At 28.9% G+C, this 19161-nt stretch overlaps 1 protein-coding gene across 3 annotated transcripts in view; it reads right to left on the reverse strand.

Moving 5' to 3' along the window:
* Positions 1 to 796: 796 nt before the first annotated feature.
* Positions 797 to 19161, reverse strand: part of LOC123292233 (protein enabled) — a 37172-nt gene continuing 18807 nt past the window's right edge. For 2 of the 3 annotated variants that reach the window (XM_044872809.1, XM_044872810.1), the window contains exons 2-6: positions 4757 to 4922; positions 3912 to 4067; positions 3242 to 3446; positions 1678 to 2631; positions 797 to 888 (exon numbers count right to left, since the gene is read on the reverse strand). In XM_044872809.1, the coding sequence (XP_044728744.1) occupies positions 860 to 888; positions 1678 to 2631; positions 3242 to 3446; positions 3912 to 4067; positions 4757 to 4922 (1510 nt within the window). In that variant the 3' untranslated portion in view covers positions 797 to 859. Of the gene's footprint in view, positions 889 to 1677; positions 2632 to 3241; positions 3447 to 3911; positions 4068 to 4756; positions 4923 to 15800; positions 15852 to 16334; positions 16359 to 19161 lie in introns of those variants that run through there. The other variant, XM_044872808.1, reaches the window with a different exon arrangement.

Genomic DNA, 19161 nt, shown 5'->3' on the forward strand with positions numbered 1-19161 from the left:
TCTAGAAAAATTGCAGCATTCTTAAAATTGATGAAATATTTATTAAAGACGACGAACGTCGACGACTCACTTTCAAATGTATCGAATGACGGCTAATTTGGTTTTTTTTTGAGAGCTGAACAAAATTATTTTTGCACAAAATGACTGCTACCTGGCCATATAACTGTCATGTTTATTTATATCAATTTTTTGTCCCGTAACATAATATGTGTTAGGTCGTCTACTTGTGACCTGCACAACTGGCAACTTCGCTTCTAGTAAATTTCTATGAACTTAGTCTATTTCTTTCTGTATACATAATTGTAAAACTACAAATCTCTATTAATCAAATCTTTCTATGTAATATTAACTTTTTTAATTTAATAATTTTATACAAAAAAAAAGTTTCATTTTAGAAAATAAGCTCACTCAATATAAGTAATTATGTTTTACCATTAAAATGCATTTATAAAAATGGAAAATGGTTGTTAAATTTTAAACATTTCTTTAAAATTATTGTTTCAAATAATTAATAAGTATATTAATTGTGAGCGATATATATTTATATATAATATATATATTCCACTTTTTTATATATAATTGTAAGATATACAGATGGATTTTTTAAATATAATTCGAGAATTAATTAAATTTAAAGACTTTTTTATTTAAATCCTTTCTACATAAATCGAGCATTTTCGAATTACACTTAAGAAATCAACCCGTATCATATATATGCAATTATTAATATCTTTTTTTGACTTTTTTTATTAAATATAATTAATAATCATCTATAGTTTTTTTTTTTATAAATATTGTTCGATTAGTAAAATTATTTATTATTTACCAAACACATTTTGGTATCACGCATTATTAAAAATTATCTTCGATTTAACTCCGATTTGAAAGCTGAAACAAAAAATATAATGTTAACAAACTAGTTTGTAAAATAACATCATTTTTTTTACAAAACTACAAGAAGCTTAGCCATTATGAAACACCATCGAGGTAACGAGGTTTATTGCTGTAACGAAATACTAAGTAGGCTCCTAAACAGATAAACCGATTTTGACTTGTTTCTTTTGAAAGGTAATTTAATTGTTCTTAGCTATGTTTTAAGAAATCTGTTCAGTTTGGAGAAAGCTACAACAAAAAAATCGAATTTGTCGGAGGTTTTTTAATCCACTTGCGAAATTTCCGTTCCATGTATTATTTTAAATTTTTGTAGAGGAAACAGTTACTGTTAACAGGCTACATATAAGTCTTACGAGAATTTAAGTAGAATTTAAGAACCAACTTAAATGCACAGTGAAAAGGCGTGAAGAACATGTTATTTTATAAACTGGTTGCCCGCCAGCACATATGATTCTTCATAAATACAGCTCTAAAAATTCTCGTAAGACTTATATGTAGCCTGTTAACAGTAACTGTTTCCTCTACAAAAATTTAAAATAATACATGGAACGGAAATTTCGCAATCTTTGTTCTCGCGTAAAGTTTTTAAAAAGATATGGATGGATAAGGACTATTCACAGTTTTATTAGAACACTAAAAGGACCATAACAATGTATTACGGATGTATTACATGATATCGCATCAAAAAAAGTAAATTGATGACGTCATACTGTGATACCATCTCAGTTGGCATTAATAAACAAATAAAACAATGACAATTTTTGTAGCGAAAAATATATTTACCTTCAATAATTTCTTGTTTTGTCTTGTTTATCTCCTTTTTGACTTCTTTGAGAATTTCATGTTTTAAATTTTCTAAATCAGCTGGACTAATTGATGCAAATGTTGCCAAATTAACATTATCAACAGCCAAACCATTTACTTTTAATATAGTTTCTTCGGATGCAGAACCAAATCGTTTTCGCGTTGATTTTGGTGATTCACAGAATTTTGTGTTATTTGGAAGTGTATTCGTTTTCTCCCAAGTTGATTTCTTTTCATCTACTTCTGGATCTGGATCTTTTTTCTCGCACGCAGCTCGTCGTCTGGCTAATGTCTTTGCCATTTCATCCATCATGGATGCCATACCGCCACCGGAGCCTCCACGACCAATTGTTCCATAATTGCTGCCACCACTACTTGTCGAAGAACCGCTATTTTCAGTTACAGGTGGTGGAGCTTGAGGTGGGGTTTGTTTATTATTTCTTTTCAGTCTTGCATTTTGTAACTGAGCAGCTAATGAATTTGTATCTGGTCCATCTGAGCTTGTAGATCGTGACATATTGGCCATTGGTGGAGGTGGTGGCGGTGGAGGTCCTGCAGATATTTGTGCAGACGGAGCATGAGGTGGAGGGGGTGGTGCTACTCCAACTGATGGTGTTACACTAGTTGATGTTGGAGGTTGTTGTGCTGGAGATGCAGGTGGGGCAATTGTGGAGGTCGCATATTGGGATACATAGCCAGATTGTGGAGCATGAGGTGGAGGTGCTGGAGGCGCATATTGGCACTGAGTTGAATATGAATTATGTGCAACGATATTCGTCGGTGGAGCTGCATGTGGGGGAGCTGGGGGACCATGATTACTGGGTGGTAAAGGAGGTGCAGGGGGAGCTGGTGGTGGTGCAAGACTTAATGGGGGTGGGTTTGGAGCTGGAGGAGCACTTGACGCTCTATGATGGCCCGTTGATCCAATTGATCCTACATTAAATATTTATAAAATTTTAAATAAAACCGTGGCGAGTATCGAGAAATACAAAATAAATTGAACTGGGTATAAATTTTCCATTCTATACTTCAATAATCTTCCTCAAGCGTCAGTGTGTCCACTTTTCAGCACACAAATTTAACACACTCGGCATTTTAAAAATTTTAATCATTTAGTCTTATATTCAAAGTTTTAAACACATTCAATCGTTACAAAAATGTTGTGTGTTGAAAAATGCCCAACAAAACATTCTTCTTGAAGTGCAGAACTCTAAAATTTATACGAGCCCACTATATTTTGCTATACTCAATATTATCAAAACTGTTACTTTGTAATAGGGCTTTTCATTAAAAAAATTATTCTGTTTTGTTTCGAACAGATGTTCATAAAGTAAAGACATATCACTTATCTTCTATCTTTGTCAAAAGTTGTTTGATAAAGCTAAAATATATTAGACTTTCTTTAGTTGAATCGTTTTTTGACAAGTGTCCGAAACAAAAGCAAATCGATAAAAAGGCTAATAGTAAAATAATTACATAAGGAAAGTATGCCTGAGATGTGAATTAGATTTTGCTATGGATTTGAAATACATTAACATCTTACCAGCTGGTGATTGGGGACTTGCTTGTACTCCTTGTGGTGAATTTAACATTGATTGTGAAGATATCCTTCGTTCTTGTATTATAGCGACATCTTCACGTGTCATTGTGCGATAGCCCATGTCCTCTTCATAAGTAGTACCATTTGTTGCATAAACAGGTTGTGTATTATTTGGAATTAATGGTCTATTTTGTGCATTACTGAGAATCTGAAATTGAAAAAAAAAATGTACTGTAAAACAATGTAAAACAGGTTAAACGCTAACTTACTGATTGTGTATTTTTTGGTCAGTTATTATTAAGCCCAGAGACTCAAGGAACTTTTAAGTAATGCGTAACAATAATAGTGAATAATAAGTAAACTTTGAAATTTTACAGCTTTTTCGCTTAAACCTCGAAACCTGTCCTAGACTACGATAGCGATTTTCTCCACTAACTTGTTTTTTTTTGTTTTGTTTGAAAGGTAATTTTTAATGGGCAATGGTTTATATGCAAACTTCACAATTTGCATATTTTAAGTTTAAAGTTCTGACACTTATAATCGAAAACCTTTTAAAAAGACTGATTTAATGATATATCTATTTTAATTAGCTATTTTCAAAGGATAGAAAGCTTGATATTTAAAAATACACCATACAAGTTACATAATTTCTACGGCAAATGTTACAACTTACTTCTAATGAATGAAACATAGCACGCGCAAAAGCATCAGCATCCTCACGTGAACTGAAATTTAATCCATAAACTTGTTTATTATCACGCCATTGATGGAATGTAGGAGTTGCTTGATTATATTTCAAACCTTTAAGTATAGCACAATTAATGACTACCTGCAAACAATAAAAAAAATTTTTAATGATCATTATTGAGATATTGAAAAATGAAACCTACAATTATGTAGTTCGTTTGTATCAATTAAAAAATTTATCGAAATTTCGAAATAGACATTATATTAGGTCGGTCGTCAAAAATGTATTAACAAACTTAACACATTTTTATTGAAAGATAACTCGTGGATAATTCAGTGACTTAAATGCGCTGTAATAAAAAATTAATTTCGACTAGTCATAATTTCTAACTAGGAGCATTATTGGATTGAACTAGTCAGTATACTCAAGCACAAGACTTAATTATAATTAAGTCTCTATGTTTACATACCGCCACAAAAGATGTTATTTAGGACCACTGCCATATAAAAGACCTTTTCATCGATTTGCTATTATTTCGGACAGAGTAAAGAAAATAAATATACTTTATCTTTATTAAACAGCGCTTTTCGTCAAAGATATTTCTGCGTTGTGTCTTTACTTGAACAGTTTTTTTTCATCTGCCCGAAACAAAAAAAGGATCTTTTTTTTTTAATGAAAAGATTTATTCATTCTATATGCAAGTTATCTATAACAAATATTCTATCGGCGGTCCATATTTGTTCCTGTTTTTGGCGAATTTGAAACCTAAGACTGTGGAGGAGACTGATTCTTGTATAAAAGACGATAAATAACTTCAAAATTTAATGTACCTCATGGTCCTGAAGTTTTCTTCCAACAACCCGAAAGGTATGCTGAGATTGATGTTGATAAATATGTACTTTACTAAGCCCACTAGACGAACCACTTGGTATCCATTTTTTATTGACATCATCATAGACCATAACACTAGCACGAGCACTGGCAATTGCGTGTTCACTGAAAATACACAAAAAGACAAATAAATAAAATTAAGGATTTATAAAACAAAAACTTATTTAATAGGATATATTTATTGGATTTAATAAAATAACTAGGTATCTATTGTTTCAACAAAACATGCATTCGTGAATATTTATCATTCATGTAAAGCAACAGTTGCAAATTTTTCCTTTATCACTACGAATTATGAATTTTATCGAGTACGAATTAATCTTATTAGCCTACTTCGTTTACCGTCGTATTTGTTCCTTCGGATAGATGAAAAGGAAACAAATTTTTACTCTTTGTTGTCAATCTTGCTGAAATCTGATATTGGAGAAAGCAATATTTAAATCGAATTTCTTTAAATAAGTGAAAGAGTTTTCAAATAAAGTTGTGGAAGTTGGATAAATAAAATTATTTTAATTTTGATGACATTTTTCAATTAGGCTTTGGTAAATATGTTCTTTGGGCAGACTAAATGATTCCATTATAATCCAGGGATTTTATCGAAAATTGTCCAAGTGAGCTACCCATCATTTCTTCCAAACTTTAAATTGTTTTTCCCGATGTTCTTTGAGCATTTCTAAGAAAAGTAGCTAAACTTTAATCATATTTTTTTTTGCTGTTTTGAAAAATGGTTATCTCAGGATATATCAATAATGGTTATTCCAGTTTTAGTGGAGATATTGGAGTTTTATCTTTTTGAAGTTGTCAACATCCCAACACCTACTTGGGCGTAGCTTTTGACTGCAAGGGGAGGCCAAAACAAGATTTCTGGTCAAGAGGGGGACAAATAAAACATTTTCGGTCTTAAAATTTCCTTAAAATTTCATAAATTCAGTTTTTGGCATAAATACATATTTAGCCAACAAAACCTAAGGTAAGTGCATGTCCAAAGTTGAGGAGCAGTTGCTCTAATCTGCCTTCCCTCGGTACTCCCATGCCTCAATTCCTTTTTCCTACTAGTAATATATAAATTTAAAAAGCATGAAATAAATTAAACTACAAATTAAAAAACTTAACGAAGACGAAAAATAAAAAAAATTTAGCTTCTTTCACCTCTCAAAAAGGAAAAAATAGTTGGTTCAAATTTATGGGACATGTTTGAGACAAAAATAAAGATCTCCATAAGAATTAAATTAAATTTGTTGAATTTTTGTCGTTTTAAAGTTTAATTTTTATTAGGTTAAAAAAGATTAAAACTGAATGTTAGTACAATATCAAAATCTTTCTAAATTTATTATAAAGTTTTACTATATTTACTTGCTGTTCTAAACTACACTAAAGTTTGTTAATTAAATGTTGTTTAAAATTGTATTTAATTAAGATTTGAGCTTACAATGCGTAGGTATATCTTTAAGAAAAACTTCATATGACATCAATATTACATTTTGAAATTGCTAAACTTCCTCTTCATTCACAACATAGACATTATTAAACGTCTTTATTGCTTTAGGACAACAAGAGATTTAACAAACATGTAATACTAACATTTTTAATTGTTAAATAAATAAGATGTTATTTTTATAAACGACCGAAGCATTTTTTCAAAACAAATATTTTTTTAGCGATTTTCTCGATTTTTTCAAAGGGGTACCCCTTAAAAAAATTGCAAAAAAACGAAAAATTTTTTTAATCTTCAATTTCGATAAAACTCAGTATATAAGGTAATTTTGACCCAAAAAGTACAAAAATCCTGAAACTCTGCATCCAATCATTAAATTAACCTGATTTTTATACTTTTTGGACTTACAAAGCAAATAAAATACTAATATGTATTAACATTTGCCTAACTGATGTGCTGTCTATTTTAAAATAAAATATTTTTTTATGATATAATAATAATTAGAATAGAATATTCGAAGCACATTCCAATTAAATTATTACATGTATTTTATCAATTTATTAAAAGTAAAATAAATAAATTTTTTGATGACAATACTTCTCAGTCATTTATTTTACATTACATTACAATAATAAATAAATAGATAGTGTAATGTATGATGGAATCTATTTATGAAAATATTAATTATTAAAAATATTCATAAATATTATCATATTGGATTTATGATAAAATATGGCATTCGTTATCAATATTTTATTTTATTAAATTATAAAAAAAAAAAAAGAATACGAAAATAAAAAACAAATGAACAAATGTTGATGATACATATGCCAGTGTATGCATATTTAATTAAAATCAAATCAAATGTTTCTATTAATTTAAATTGTTATTATGTAAAAATAATTAAAAATTTCTTTCTGTATCTATTGAAATTAAAAAAAAAAGCAAACAAACAATTAATATCTTTTCCACAAGTTTAATTAAAATCCAGTTTAGAAGATATCATAATCGAACATCTGTAAGCAGAATTGTATTCAGATTAAATGCTGCCCTAGACACAGTAAAAAAAATGCACTATTGCATTTATGTGGTAATCATCATTTGCCAATTCATCAAAGTCAATTTTTACAGTTTTGACAGTTTTGGATAAACTATCTAGCCTAATTCTTGGTTTTCACAATCCTAACAATTCCTAGCTTTGTTCGCAGCTAATCCTAATAAGTTTCTCAAGATTTTTAGTAATAGAAATAACATTTTATTCGGTTCGATTTGTGATTGGATGGGAGTTTCTATCTAACCTCAAAGGTAGCACGGGACTGCTGTACGTCCTTAAACGAGCTGGCGGAACAAATTAATGTAAACCTGGTATGGGTACCGGGACACAGAGACATTCCTGGAAATTGTGAAGCCGGTGAGCTTGCTAGAAATGACACAATGCATCCAGGAGTTCCGTTTGCGAACTGCAAGCTGCTCCTTAAAGAGTATATCTTAAAAAGGCTCAATCTTAGGATGGATGGAGGAACGTACTTGTGGTACGACAAGACAGATTAGCAAAATTGTTGCGGCTATTACAGGACATGCTGAACGCCTGGGCCTGACAGTGTATCACGACTATTGCAGGAGCTGTCACAACATGGAGAAAGAGGAGACGATGTTTTGATCTTCTCTGTCACTCTTCAGCTTTTTCCATGAGGAGATGGACTTATTTGAGCCAACCTTTCTTTAACGACCTCTCTGAGCTTAAGTCCTTTGACGTCAAAGCACTCCTGCTGTTCTAAAACCGCTCAAAATAGTTCATGGAGTAGTGGCCAGGGATGGGCCAACCCTTTTTCGGTATCACAACGGACCCCATGGTCTAAGTGTGTCACACTCCAGGACAGCCACTTTAACCTGGCCTAACCTAACCAGATAGTAATAAATAAATTGGTGTATGACTTTCTTTACCACTTAGACGATTGTTATTTAAGTGAGCAAATTTTCAGATCATATAAATTTTGATATTTTATTTGATGCCAAAAAAGGCGGATACTAAGTAATTTTACTTTTCCTGTTAATAAAACGTTGATCATATTACTTAATTGTTAGTCATATGATGAGTTCAACTATTGATTGCCAACAATAAATTTAATGTAAATGAAAAAATTATAAATAAAAACAAATAAGAAACTAATGAACTGTTAATAATATTTGCATGTTTTATTAATATTAAAAGACAATCAAAATAATACATAATTATATAGATAGAGGCCGCCATATCACTCTCATGCATGTTGTCATGAATAATTCATTCAATATACTTTAAAGAAAGTAATTTTTAACTTCAATGAAAGTGATATTAAATAATTTTGTTCCTAAAAAAATGTTGTGTTTAATATAATTAACATATATTTTTACTTCCAGAATTATTTTTTTAAGTAAACGAACGGAATATATAATTATTTTTTGTATTCTTAAAATTCCAAATCCTTTCAATTTCATATTAAAATGTTTTAATACTAGACGGTAATTTTGAAATGCGGAAATCATCAAATGGATTAATTAATTATTTACATGTATAAAAATTCTAGATTTTTCCATAATAACATCTTTTCCTAAGACTTTAGGATCAAAAGTAGTGACAGATTTGGATGTCTAATTTTCTTACTTCCCCCTCAGAAAGGACTGGAAAATTTTATGAATTTCAATGTTTCCGGAAATACGAGTGAATTTCTTGGATGAAATTTCGAAAAATTAGTTTTCTATTTTTCAGTCTCTTAATTTTACTTGGTCTTTCGCAGATTTTATGTAGACACGGTATACGCATTTAGTCTTTCGATTAGCAGAATACTTCTAGCGGTTTTCGTACAAAGAAAATAAATTTTTCCGATAAACTTTCCTCATTTCTGCCTCGAAGATGGCCATTAACATAGTTTATTTTGAAAGTATTTATTAGAAAATCGAAATTTTGTGTTTGATTATGGGAGAGACAGAGAAATTTAAATTATAAGTTATATAATATAATGATACTAAACAAGTTTTTGTCGGCCTAGTTTAAAATGCAATCTAAGCAAAATTCCCTAAAAGAATATTTATTAGATTTGATTTTTTCTTTTTGCTTACCTACACTAATTACACTCGATGTAAGTAAAAAAAGAGAGTAATTTTAACTGCCTTTTTCTACTTATACCCATTTAGACCGGAATTGAAAATTTGGACTTATACTACAAAAATTTACTCGAAATATAGATCATTTCATATGTTTTATGATTCTTGGAATCGAAATTTTTGATGGTTTGAAACTCGTCGGCCCTGCCAGTTTACCCCACCACTTTTTCGAGGGTAGTAAAAACACCCTTCATGCTACCGATCCAAAATTGTATGTAATTAGTTAAGAGAAAAGTATAAGTGTTTTAGAAAAATATTTCGAATGGAACAGTTTTTAAAGATGTTATACTGACGGCATCATTAGTAACAACTGTAGAGATTTTCAAATGAAACTACTTTTAAAAACATGTTCTCCTAACATGAATTTAAGCTAAAATTTTAATTTTTTCCACCATTTTTCTATGAAATTTGTTGCTATTTTTAGCTACGGATAGTACAGAGAGTCACGAGTACCGATAGCTACAGGTGTGAAATTCTGTACGGGTCGAGCTAGTTATATACATTTATTAGTAATTTTGAATTTTTTTTAGCTAGATGATGCTTAGTGGTGATGTCTCATTCAATTCGTAAGTTTGAATTGCTTGAAATTTTGCACGATTGGGGTAAAATAATTTTGACTGCTAAACAAGAATAGGTACTTCTATAGGCTTAACGCTTTTCATATGATTGTGAGGACTTGGGTTTAGACAAAAAGAGTTAAAGTGAAATGATTTCATTGTTTGAAGAAACACAATTAGTATTATTACGTATGACAAAAATAAAGTTTTGTATTTATGTTTTTGACAAAAGTATGGCTGATTTATTTAGATGACAAAGCAAGTATTAAAATCAATTTTATCAAACTCAAGTAAAAAATTATATTATTTTAAAAAAAATAATTGTTATTGTGTATGATTTATTTGTTAATAAATATAAATATACGGAATTTTAATCATTAAAATTAATTAATACCGTTATTAATTTTATATAACCAAACCATCTCTTTATAATAAATTATACATGCCGCATTGTTATTCAGAAATTTTCAAATTTTTATGTTTTACTTAAGAAATTATGTTTTTTTTATAAAAAAAAATATATGGATGAATCATTTTTTAAATAAAAATTTTTTTATCAGTAAATTGGATATTAAATTACCTATTTCATGGAAATATGATTTGTTGCTTAAGTTGAAAAAAAAAATTGAATCTTTGAATAATTTCCAAGTACATATTATAAAATGATTAATCGTTTGGTCGTGATCGTGGTCGTTTTACACTATAGTGATTGGCACGGATGTTCAGAAAATACATCGACATTGAAATAATCGATTACGTATAATCGATTATTGACTAAAAAATGCCGGTAATAGAATATTCGAAAAGTATACTTACTCTCGATTATCATTTAAGATGTTTGTTTCCCTACAGTATTGTAAAAAAGTTTTGGTTTATTGCACGGTACATACATATAAAACCAAATAAATGCTTTGTAGTCAAAAATTGTGTTATTTTTAGCTTTACAATGCCACGCAACTACAAAAATATATAATATATTGTGTGCAAGTGCTGCTTATAAATTTGGTAATATAGATATCTCTCTTCAATCAACAATACTCTAACTATAGTCGTCTCTGTTCATCAAATGATGGATTTTCGATGAACTCATAACTAAATTAAAATTTTGTTTTTATATCAACCTTATATTTTTATGGTATTATTATAAACTAAAAGCTTGTCTAAATATTTTAGGTAGTTTTTATCACACTCTCTAGATTTTTTGATATAGAAATATCCAATTGAAAAGGATAACCAATATGATTCATCATTTTTTCAGCCAACTTTCGATTCATAGACTTTCAAAACCACCGAGGAAAAATAATAAATTATCGAATGAAAAACATCGATGTTCGATTAATCGAACTTGTTTGCCCAGGCATAAATATGCGAAAATATACACTCAAATGGTTTTGTGAATTATCTTAAAACAATTTAGAGCCGGATGCATGAGTATATATCATTTTTACAATTTATATTTTATTATATATATTTTAAATATAAAAAAAGTCGGAAATAAAATATGTCCATATCAATTTCAATTACTATATTCATCATAATTTAATTCAATTTATTACATTTAATAAAATTAACACTGTCATGTCAGTCAATTTTGAAATAATAATTTTATAAACTAATACCAACTAAATTAATATCCCGTGCATTATTATTAGCTAAGTTTATGCAATTCGTTATGTGCGCAGTCATGATAGGGACAATAAAATCCTTGCCAGCGCTTCCAGTGAAAAATTTTGGCGTTAAAGGACGCTGTTATGACTAGTTTGCAATTCTTTACATGTTAATGTGATGGAAAATGTCAAATTAAAATTATTGAAAAACACTAATTAATTAAACTTAATGCATTAAAAATTTGAAAAAAAGAAACGCCTACAAAAAAACTGATGCACGGTGCGAATAGCTAAATGTTAAAAAATAAATCATTTTTATTAGTCTGAGGGCTAAGTGATTTCACCTTGCATTTTGGGTAAATTAAAGAAACTTGGTACAGGCATAGAAGGATTATCTATGAGGCAAAGGTGTTGCCATATTTAATGAATATCTTCCCATTCCCTTTTATCTCTCATAACTTTTATCCCTCTCACAGTAATGAACGTCCTTAATGAAGTTAAAAAGCTTTTTAGTGTCCTTGATAACCAAGTAACTAACAGCTGAGCAAGATATATAAAATTTTATTTGAATAGAACTATAGAATGCATAGTGCGATTAGAATGAAAAACTAATCGTATATGACCTTAATAAATAAATTATCTGAGTCACATTTTTTAAATAATTACTACAACATATTATACATATGTGTATGCATGTTTACTGATATTTCATACATTTTAAAACAAAGTAATTGAGAATAAATTAATTTTTTTATCATTAATTGAAATAGTAAAAACTTATACTTTAATAAGATAATTAATTCAATAAAAAAGAAAGAAGGGTATCGTGGTGTACCTAAGATTAGTACAAAATTGTTAACCTTTTTTTTTTAAGAAAAACGTTAGCAAAAAATCTGTAGCGGAGCTATACCAGAATTAACCATACACACATTGAAAAAAAATTTCTTAATATCAACCGATATGAGGTTGTCTCAACCTCTTAGCGACATCATATATGCCGAATGGTGTCACGAATGTGATACAACTACCGTACGGGGTTGAGTAGTGAAGTTGACACAAACGTATGAGTTGTTTGTATGAAAGTAATATACTGTCTAACAAATTTCAAATATTGTTGTCTTGAAATGCAACATAGTTTCAAACAATCTTCTTTTGATTGGTTCTACCACTTATTATAACAAACTGATGTGATTGTCACAACTACACGAGCAGGTAAAAAAAATTAAAGGTTTATGCCTGCTAATAGGTTTATTTAAAAAATCGATTTCTCAAGTCGGATTTGAACCAGCGACGTATGTTTTTAGTGTCCGTAGCCTACAGTTTTGTTAGACAGTATATTACTTTCATATTTACAACTCCTGCGTTTGTGTAAACTTCACCACTCAACCCTGTATATATGATCTCGCGATGAGGTTGAGACAACTTCATATCGGTTGGTATTAATTATTTTTTTTAGTGTACTATCAATCCTCTACAGCCTGCGAAAAAAACATAAAATTTATTCAGGCTCATGTTATATAAGAAAAACGTTTCTCGTCTTTGAAATATAGTTGGTTTACACAGTTGTATTGCGAACTAAACCTCTCCCGACTTTAATAATGTACTCGTTTTTCTTAAAATTTGGCTTTTATTGAAGACTAGCAGTTACCCGCCGTATAAGTTTGTATGCACGGCTAAGGTCAATCCAATTTACATACGTATGGTATGTTGATTTTATATACAAATTTCTTTAATATTTTTTCAGACGACCTTGTTTTACACCTGCTTACCTTCATAATGATAAAAATTCAAGTAGATCAGTTTTAAGAAGCAGTATAACAACGTTCCTTTTGTGTATCATTAATTTTGCTTAAGCAAATATCCGGTCTGTTAACTTTGATTCGTCCATTTAAGTAATAAGATCCATGGACCAATACTTTTTTATCCTCAAAAAGATCGTGAAATTGTAAAGCCTTTTTTTTTACCGCGAAAGCCGTACATCTGAATAATATTCTATGTCTATAAAGTGACCCACAATAAGGCTCCAATTAAAATCGATAGTCTTCCTTAATAGAATTGTCCCATTACAAATAGTGAAGACCATTTTTAAGATATTAAATTTGAATGCTAATGCAATGGGGGTTGTCACCGTTGTTACAGTCTATCATAAACAATCCGTGGAGTATCAATAAATACGAATCAATAGACCTTTTCATTTCAATTACGATTCATTACTGCCTCGGACAGACAGTAATGAGTTGGACAAATATACAAGATATTTTTTATTCATTCTATCACATTAGTTTTTTAACAAACTGTCCGAAACAAAAAGTAACCACTTTTTAAAATGGTCTATTGACATTTTATTTGTCAAAATAAACAAAATGGCATAAAAGATAAAAGATGAATTTCCGCATTTATACAGACATCCCTCGTTATAGTTGGGTAAAAAATTAACTTCATGGTCAAGTCGCGTCAATATAGTTGTTCAAATGTAGCATAATAATTAATGCATATCACATATTCATGAATCATTTTTATACAAGCAGTATATATATATATATATAATATACATTATACATCGACATCAAAATCGACCCAATTACATTATAAATGTCACAACAAATAGGTTATGTAAACAAAAATATAGTAACATCTATATAACATTGTATTATTAAAAATGACTTTTTTAAAACGTAGATAATAAAAATATATATTTTGATATATAAACAACATTTTAAAAGCGTTACAAAGAAATACTATACAAAATTAAAGCAATACAACTAAACTAAACAGCCAACATTGATCGAGCAGCACACCTGCATTGTACTATCTAAAAAAATGTAGCAAAAATTTTACTACAAAGATTTTATAGTTATCATGGCCGTAACCTATCGTTTTTGTGATAAGGAACTTGTTACCTAATTTTCTACCATCTATATACATAAAAAATGAACTCTTATTTTTTCTGGGCATCAAATCACGCGTGAACGGATGGAACCATTTCGCTAATTGTTGTGTTAATTATTGTCAGGAGAAGATTTGTGTGAAAGAAAACATTAAGTTGAGCTTAACATTAGAAAATTTAAGAAAATTACTAAATGCAATAAATGGTGGAAGCGCATATAAATAATGCACTATATTACCTTATTATGTACTTATGTATTTATTTGCGCTCCCACCGTATTTATCTAGAATTGTAAACAGGTATTTGAAAGTATTGAGGTAATATTTATTATTATTATATTAAGTTAATTATACAATTTTTCTTTAGGTCATTTTTTAAAGGTGGTGCCCCTGGTGAGATGTTCAGATGTATAGATTAAAATGGCCTACCCTGTATATAAAGTAGAATTTAATTGCAATTCCAGAACTTCAATTATTTCAATTTCTAGTAATTTTGTGAATAAAATATTTTGAAAAATCTCTCATTATGAAATTTAATGTAATCAAACTCTCAGTCGGTAATTATCATATCGAAAAAACAGTTAGCAATCAATTAGGTATACTTTTTTTTTAAAACTAATAAAGTTCCAAAATTATTCTTATTGCTTGAATATCTTGTTATTCAAAGACGTATCTACATTAAACTTGACTATAGCAAGGATACAGCCAACCAGAATTTTCAATACCTACTATTTTCTTATTAAAGCCGAGCAAATACACAACCAACATTTATAAGTAGATATTTTAAACAGTTTTTCGAAATTTGAAAAACAATACTGCTTTTATGTGATTTTATACCGGGGATCATAACCTGCTATCATAACGAAATTCGTAAATAAGATACTAAATAGAAACCAGTGATGGAGGTGCAGGGAAGACATATATTTGGATAGTATGAGCGTTGCTTTAAAATATAGGTTAAAAAAAATAAACTAACAAGTTTTGTTAATATGTGCACTCTTATAAAATTAATCTATTTAACAGATATAGAACACCCCACGCTTTTAAACGTTCAATTTTATGTTCAATTGTATTTCTTCAAGAATACCTAAGCATTCTTAATATAAACTTGCCACCAAGTGCCCTATATTTGAGTTAATCTATGGTACTAGTCTCTTCTAGTTACGGCCATGATAATTATTTAAAAAAAAACTATATATATATATATATTATTAAATGTATCAACAACAAATTCAAACACTTTATCGATGACACAAATAAATAAAATATAAATCATATAATAATAATATATAGTTGACATTCAACAACGAACACCGATCATCATCAACATCATCTTTTTAATCAATAAATATACCTTTTACGGGTTTCCTGGCTTGATGACGTCATATCGGAAGTACTTCCTGTGCTGAAATTGGAAAGAATAACGGGTACAATATATAAAAAAATAATAGGTAAACACATAAATAAACATACAAATGTAAATGTATTATGTGTTATTTTTAAGTTTTGTAAAAGTTCGAATGCTTGATTAATTTACACAGTAAGGATAAAAACTGCCAAAATTTCTTTTAATCGCGAGAAATATCACTCTCTTTTAATCGCGAGTAACACCGCGGAGAGAATGAACATGTACATACATCGAAAGTGAATAAAATCAAATATAAACGGTGTAACGGTATATTTTAATTTTGTACTTAATATACTGTGAATCACTTAAATCAACTTCATTTAAAGATTCACTTTCAATCGTTTGCTTCTATCGGTGAACTATTGTACACGAAGGTTCATCAATCATTTCAATGTTGGATATTGTAATTATATACTTAAAATATCAATTACAAATCCGACGCTACTAAATTTAGTAGTAAATGGTTTTAAATCATAATACCTGGCAGTTAAATTTACATACACCGTATTTATACAAATCAATTTATTATTAATTTTTTATTTACTTCCGCGGCTTCATCGCGTTCAATATATTCTCTCTAAATCAGACTTTTCAACAACACTAAATCAAAATTTCTCATAGTTTTATTCAAATACTTTTTATTCTAGTTTGTTTGCTAGAATTAATAACACATTTTATCTACGATTTCTATTTTTGCGTTTTTGCCAACTAAAATTTCAGAAAATTTCGGTTTAATGTATATGGTCGGCCATTTTAATCAATGCATCTAAATATCTTGCCAGAGGCGTCTCCAGTAATAAAATGACCTCAACAAAAATTGTAGAGTTTGATGGGGACACCATGCTTTGATATCAGATTTGATCTAGTTCTTTGGGTATCTTTAATAGCCAATGTAGATCCTAAACGGTAAGAGATAGAATAACACTTAATTAAGGTTAAAATGTTGATCCTCATAAAAAAACTAACATTTTTCACCTAAACCACTGATTTTTTCGAAAATCGTCAGCTTTCCGAGAAAATGCGACTTGAAAATATGTCATTACGTTAAGTACGGAGAAATGCTTTAGCCAAAAGTTGCCAAGAGCAATAAAGGACATTTGCCATTGTCTATGACTTTGATCTACAATTATCGATACTAACTAACTATATTACCGAGAGCTAATGTTTTTCGAAAAAATGTTTTAAACAAAAATTGTTAGATTTTTATCCGGATCAACTTTCTAATTTAAGGAGGGTCCCTCACCAGTAATAGAAAAAAATAAATTAGTAGAAAATGATCCAAATTTTTAGTATATTGTAGTTAATGATACATATTATTAAATCAAAAAAAAAATTTGGGTATCTTATCGATCAATTAAGAGAGTAATTAATTAATTAAAAATACACTAAATAATATAGCATGATATGAGGATGATTATGTTATTTAGTGTATTTTTAATTAATAAAAACTCTCTTAATTGATCGATAAGATACCCAAATTTTTTTTTGATTTAATAATATGTATCGTTAACTACAACATACTAAAAATTCGGATCCTTATCTACTAATTTATTTTTTTCTATGACTCCGAGTAACTTCCTTAAAAGTTATTCTATCTCTTACCGTTTAGAATCTAAATTGGGTATTAAAGCAACCTGAAGAACTAGGTCCAATCTGATATCAGAACATTATGCCCCCCATCAAACTCTAGAAATTTTTTTGAGGCCATTTTTTATTGGAGGCGTCTCTGGCGAAATATTCAGAGATTAGGAAAATTTTGACTAAAAAAATTCTGTTAGCAGAGCATAATCTCGATCTAAGATCCTTTGGGTTATGAGCCCAGCACGCTTCCAGCTACGCTACTCTGCTCTGTGTAATAGAGTTATTAGGTTCTTCATGTGATATTCGGGAATTTTAAGTCAAACTTTCATTTAACTACTGTCTATTAAAATTGAAATTTTTAAATTTGTCTAACTATTTTTTTAACTACTGAAAAATCAATGTAAAAAGCAACTAAAAATATTAAGCAAAAATAACTATTTAATCAAATGAGAATTATTTATATATTCATACCAACAACAATATTGTAAAAATGCCACCATGTTTTTATTTGATTGGGTCTTCTTCTTTTGGAACACTTTGAATTTAAAATATCACTATGGTTGATTGGCTAATGAGCTTATAAAAATTTCTTATTAACTAAAGCACTTATATCAGGTACATCAGAAGTGTTTTCATTCGACACTTAGATATTTCAATACTTTAAGACATATTTATTCCCAAAAACTTTTTTTGAATATTTGCTAATAAAAAATATTTAAAATAAATAAGCAATAAGTTAGGTATCGCCAAAATAATGTACTTTTAAAAATCTTCTTTACAAATGACAAAAAACGTTTTTAGTTTTTTAAAGTTCTAATTACAACTTTAAAAAACTAAAAACGAGTAAATGAAAGGTAAAAATAAGAAATACCTAAATAATATATTATATTATTTGAAATCATAAAAATTTTACTTGAGATTTAAAAAATAATTTGAACTTTATTCATTCTACCTAAAGAAAAATGATCAGAACGTATTCTCAAATATATCCAATATACGAGAAAAATTTATGGAAAACTATTTGAAATTTTACGCAAATTAAAATGTTTTAAATAATTATTTATGTTATCAAGTGGTAAAAGTGTCCGACAAAATCCCTGCATCATTTTTTTTAGACCAATTAGATTAAATATGAAGTTATAATGCTCATTTCCAAAACTAAAACACTCAAGAAGTTTCAAGTATGTATTGATCATTTAACAAAAAAGCTGCTGTCCCGCGGACTATAATTGAAGATATCGAAGGTTGAAAAGTAAAAGGTTGTAACCTACATTTTTATAAAATTTTTTGTTAATTGACTACTGGTTTGTCTGGTAAAAGGTTGTAAAGTAAATAAGGCGGGAAGTGACATTACATTTATAACCTTTTATCAGACAAACTAATCGATCAATTTTGATGTAAACCAAGTTTTATAGAAATGTGGGTTATACAATCTTTTACTTTTCTATCGTATATATACAATTTTTAAGCTTGGAGGTGCTTACACGAAATTTCAAATCATTTGTAATTACGACGTTCGGACACATTAATTTCTAAATATACTAAAATTTCTTTCTTAAGGATGTTCCCTCGCCAGTAATAGAAAAAAATAAATTAGTAGATAAGGATCCGAATTTTGAGTATGTTGTAGTTAACGATACATATTATTAAATCAAAAAAAAATTTGGGTATCTTATCGATCAATTAAGAGAGTTTTTATTAATTAAAAATACACTAAATAACATAC

The sequence above is a fragment of the Chrysoperla carnea genome, chromosome 2 (genome assembly GCF_905475395.1).
Source record: "Chrysoperla carnea chromosome 2, inChrCarn1.1, whole genome shotgun sequence".
Taxonomy (NCBI): Eukaryota; Metazoa; Arthropoda; class Insecta; order Neuroptera; family Chrysopidae; genus Chrysoperla; species Chrysoperla carnea.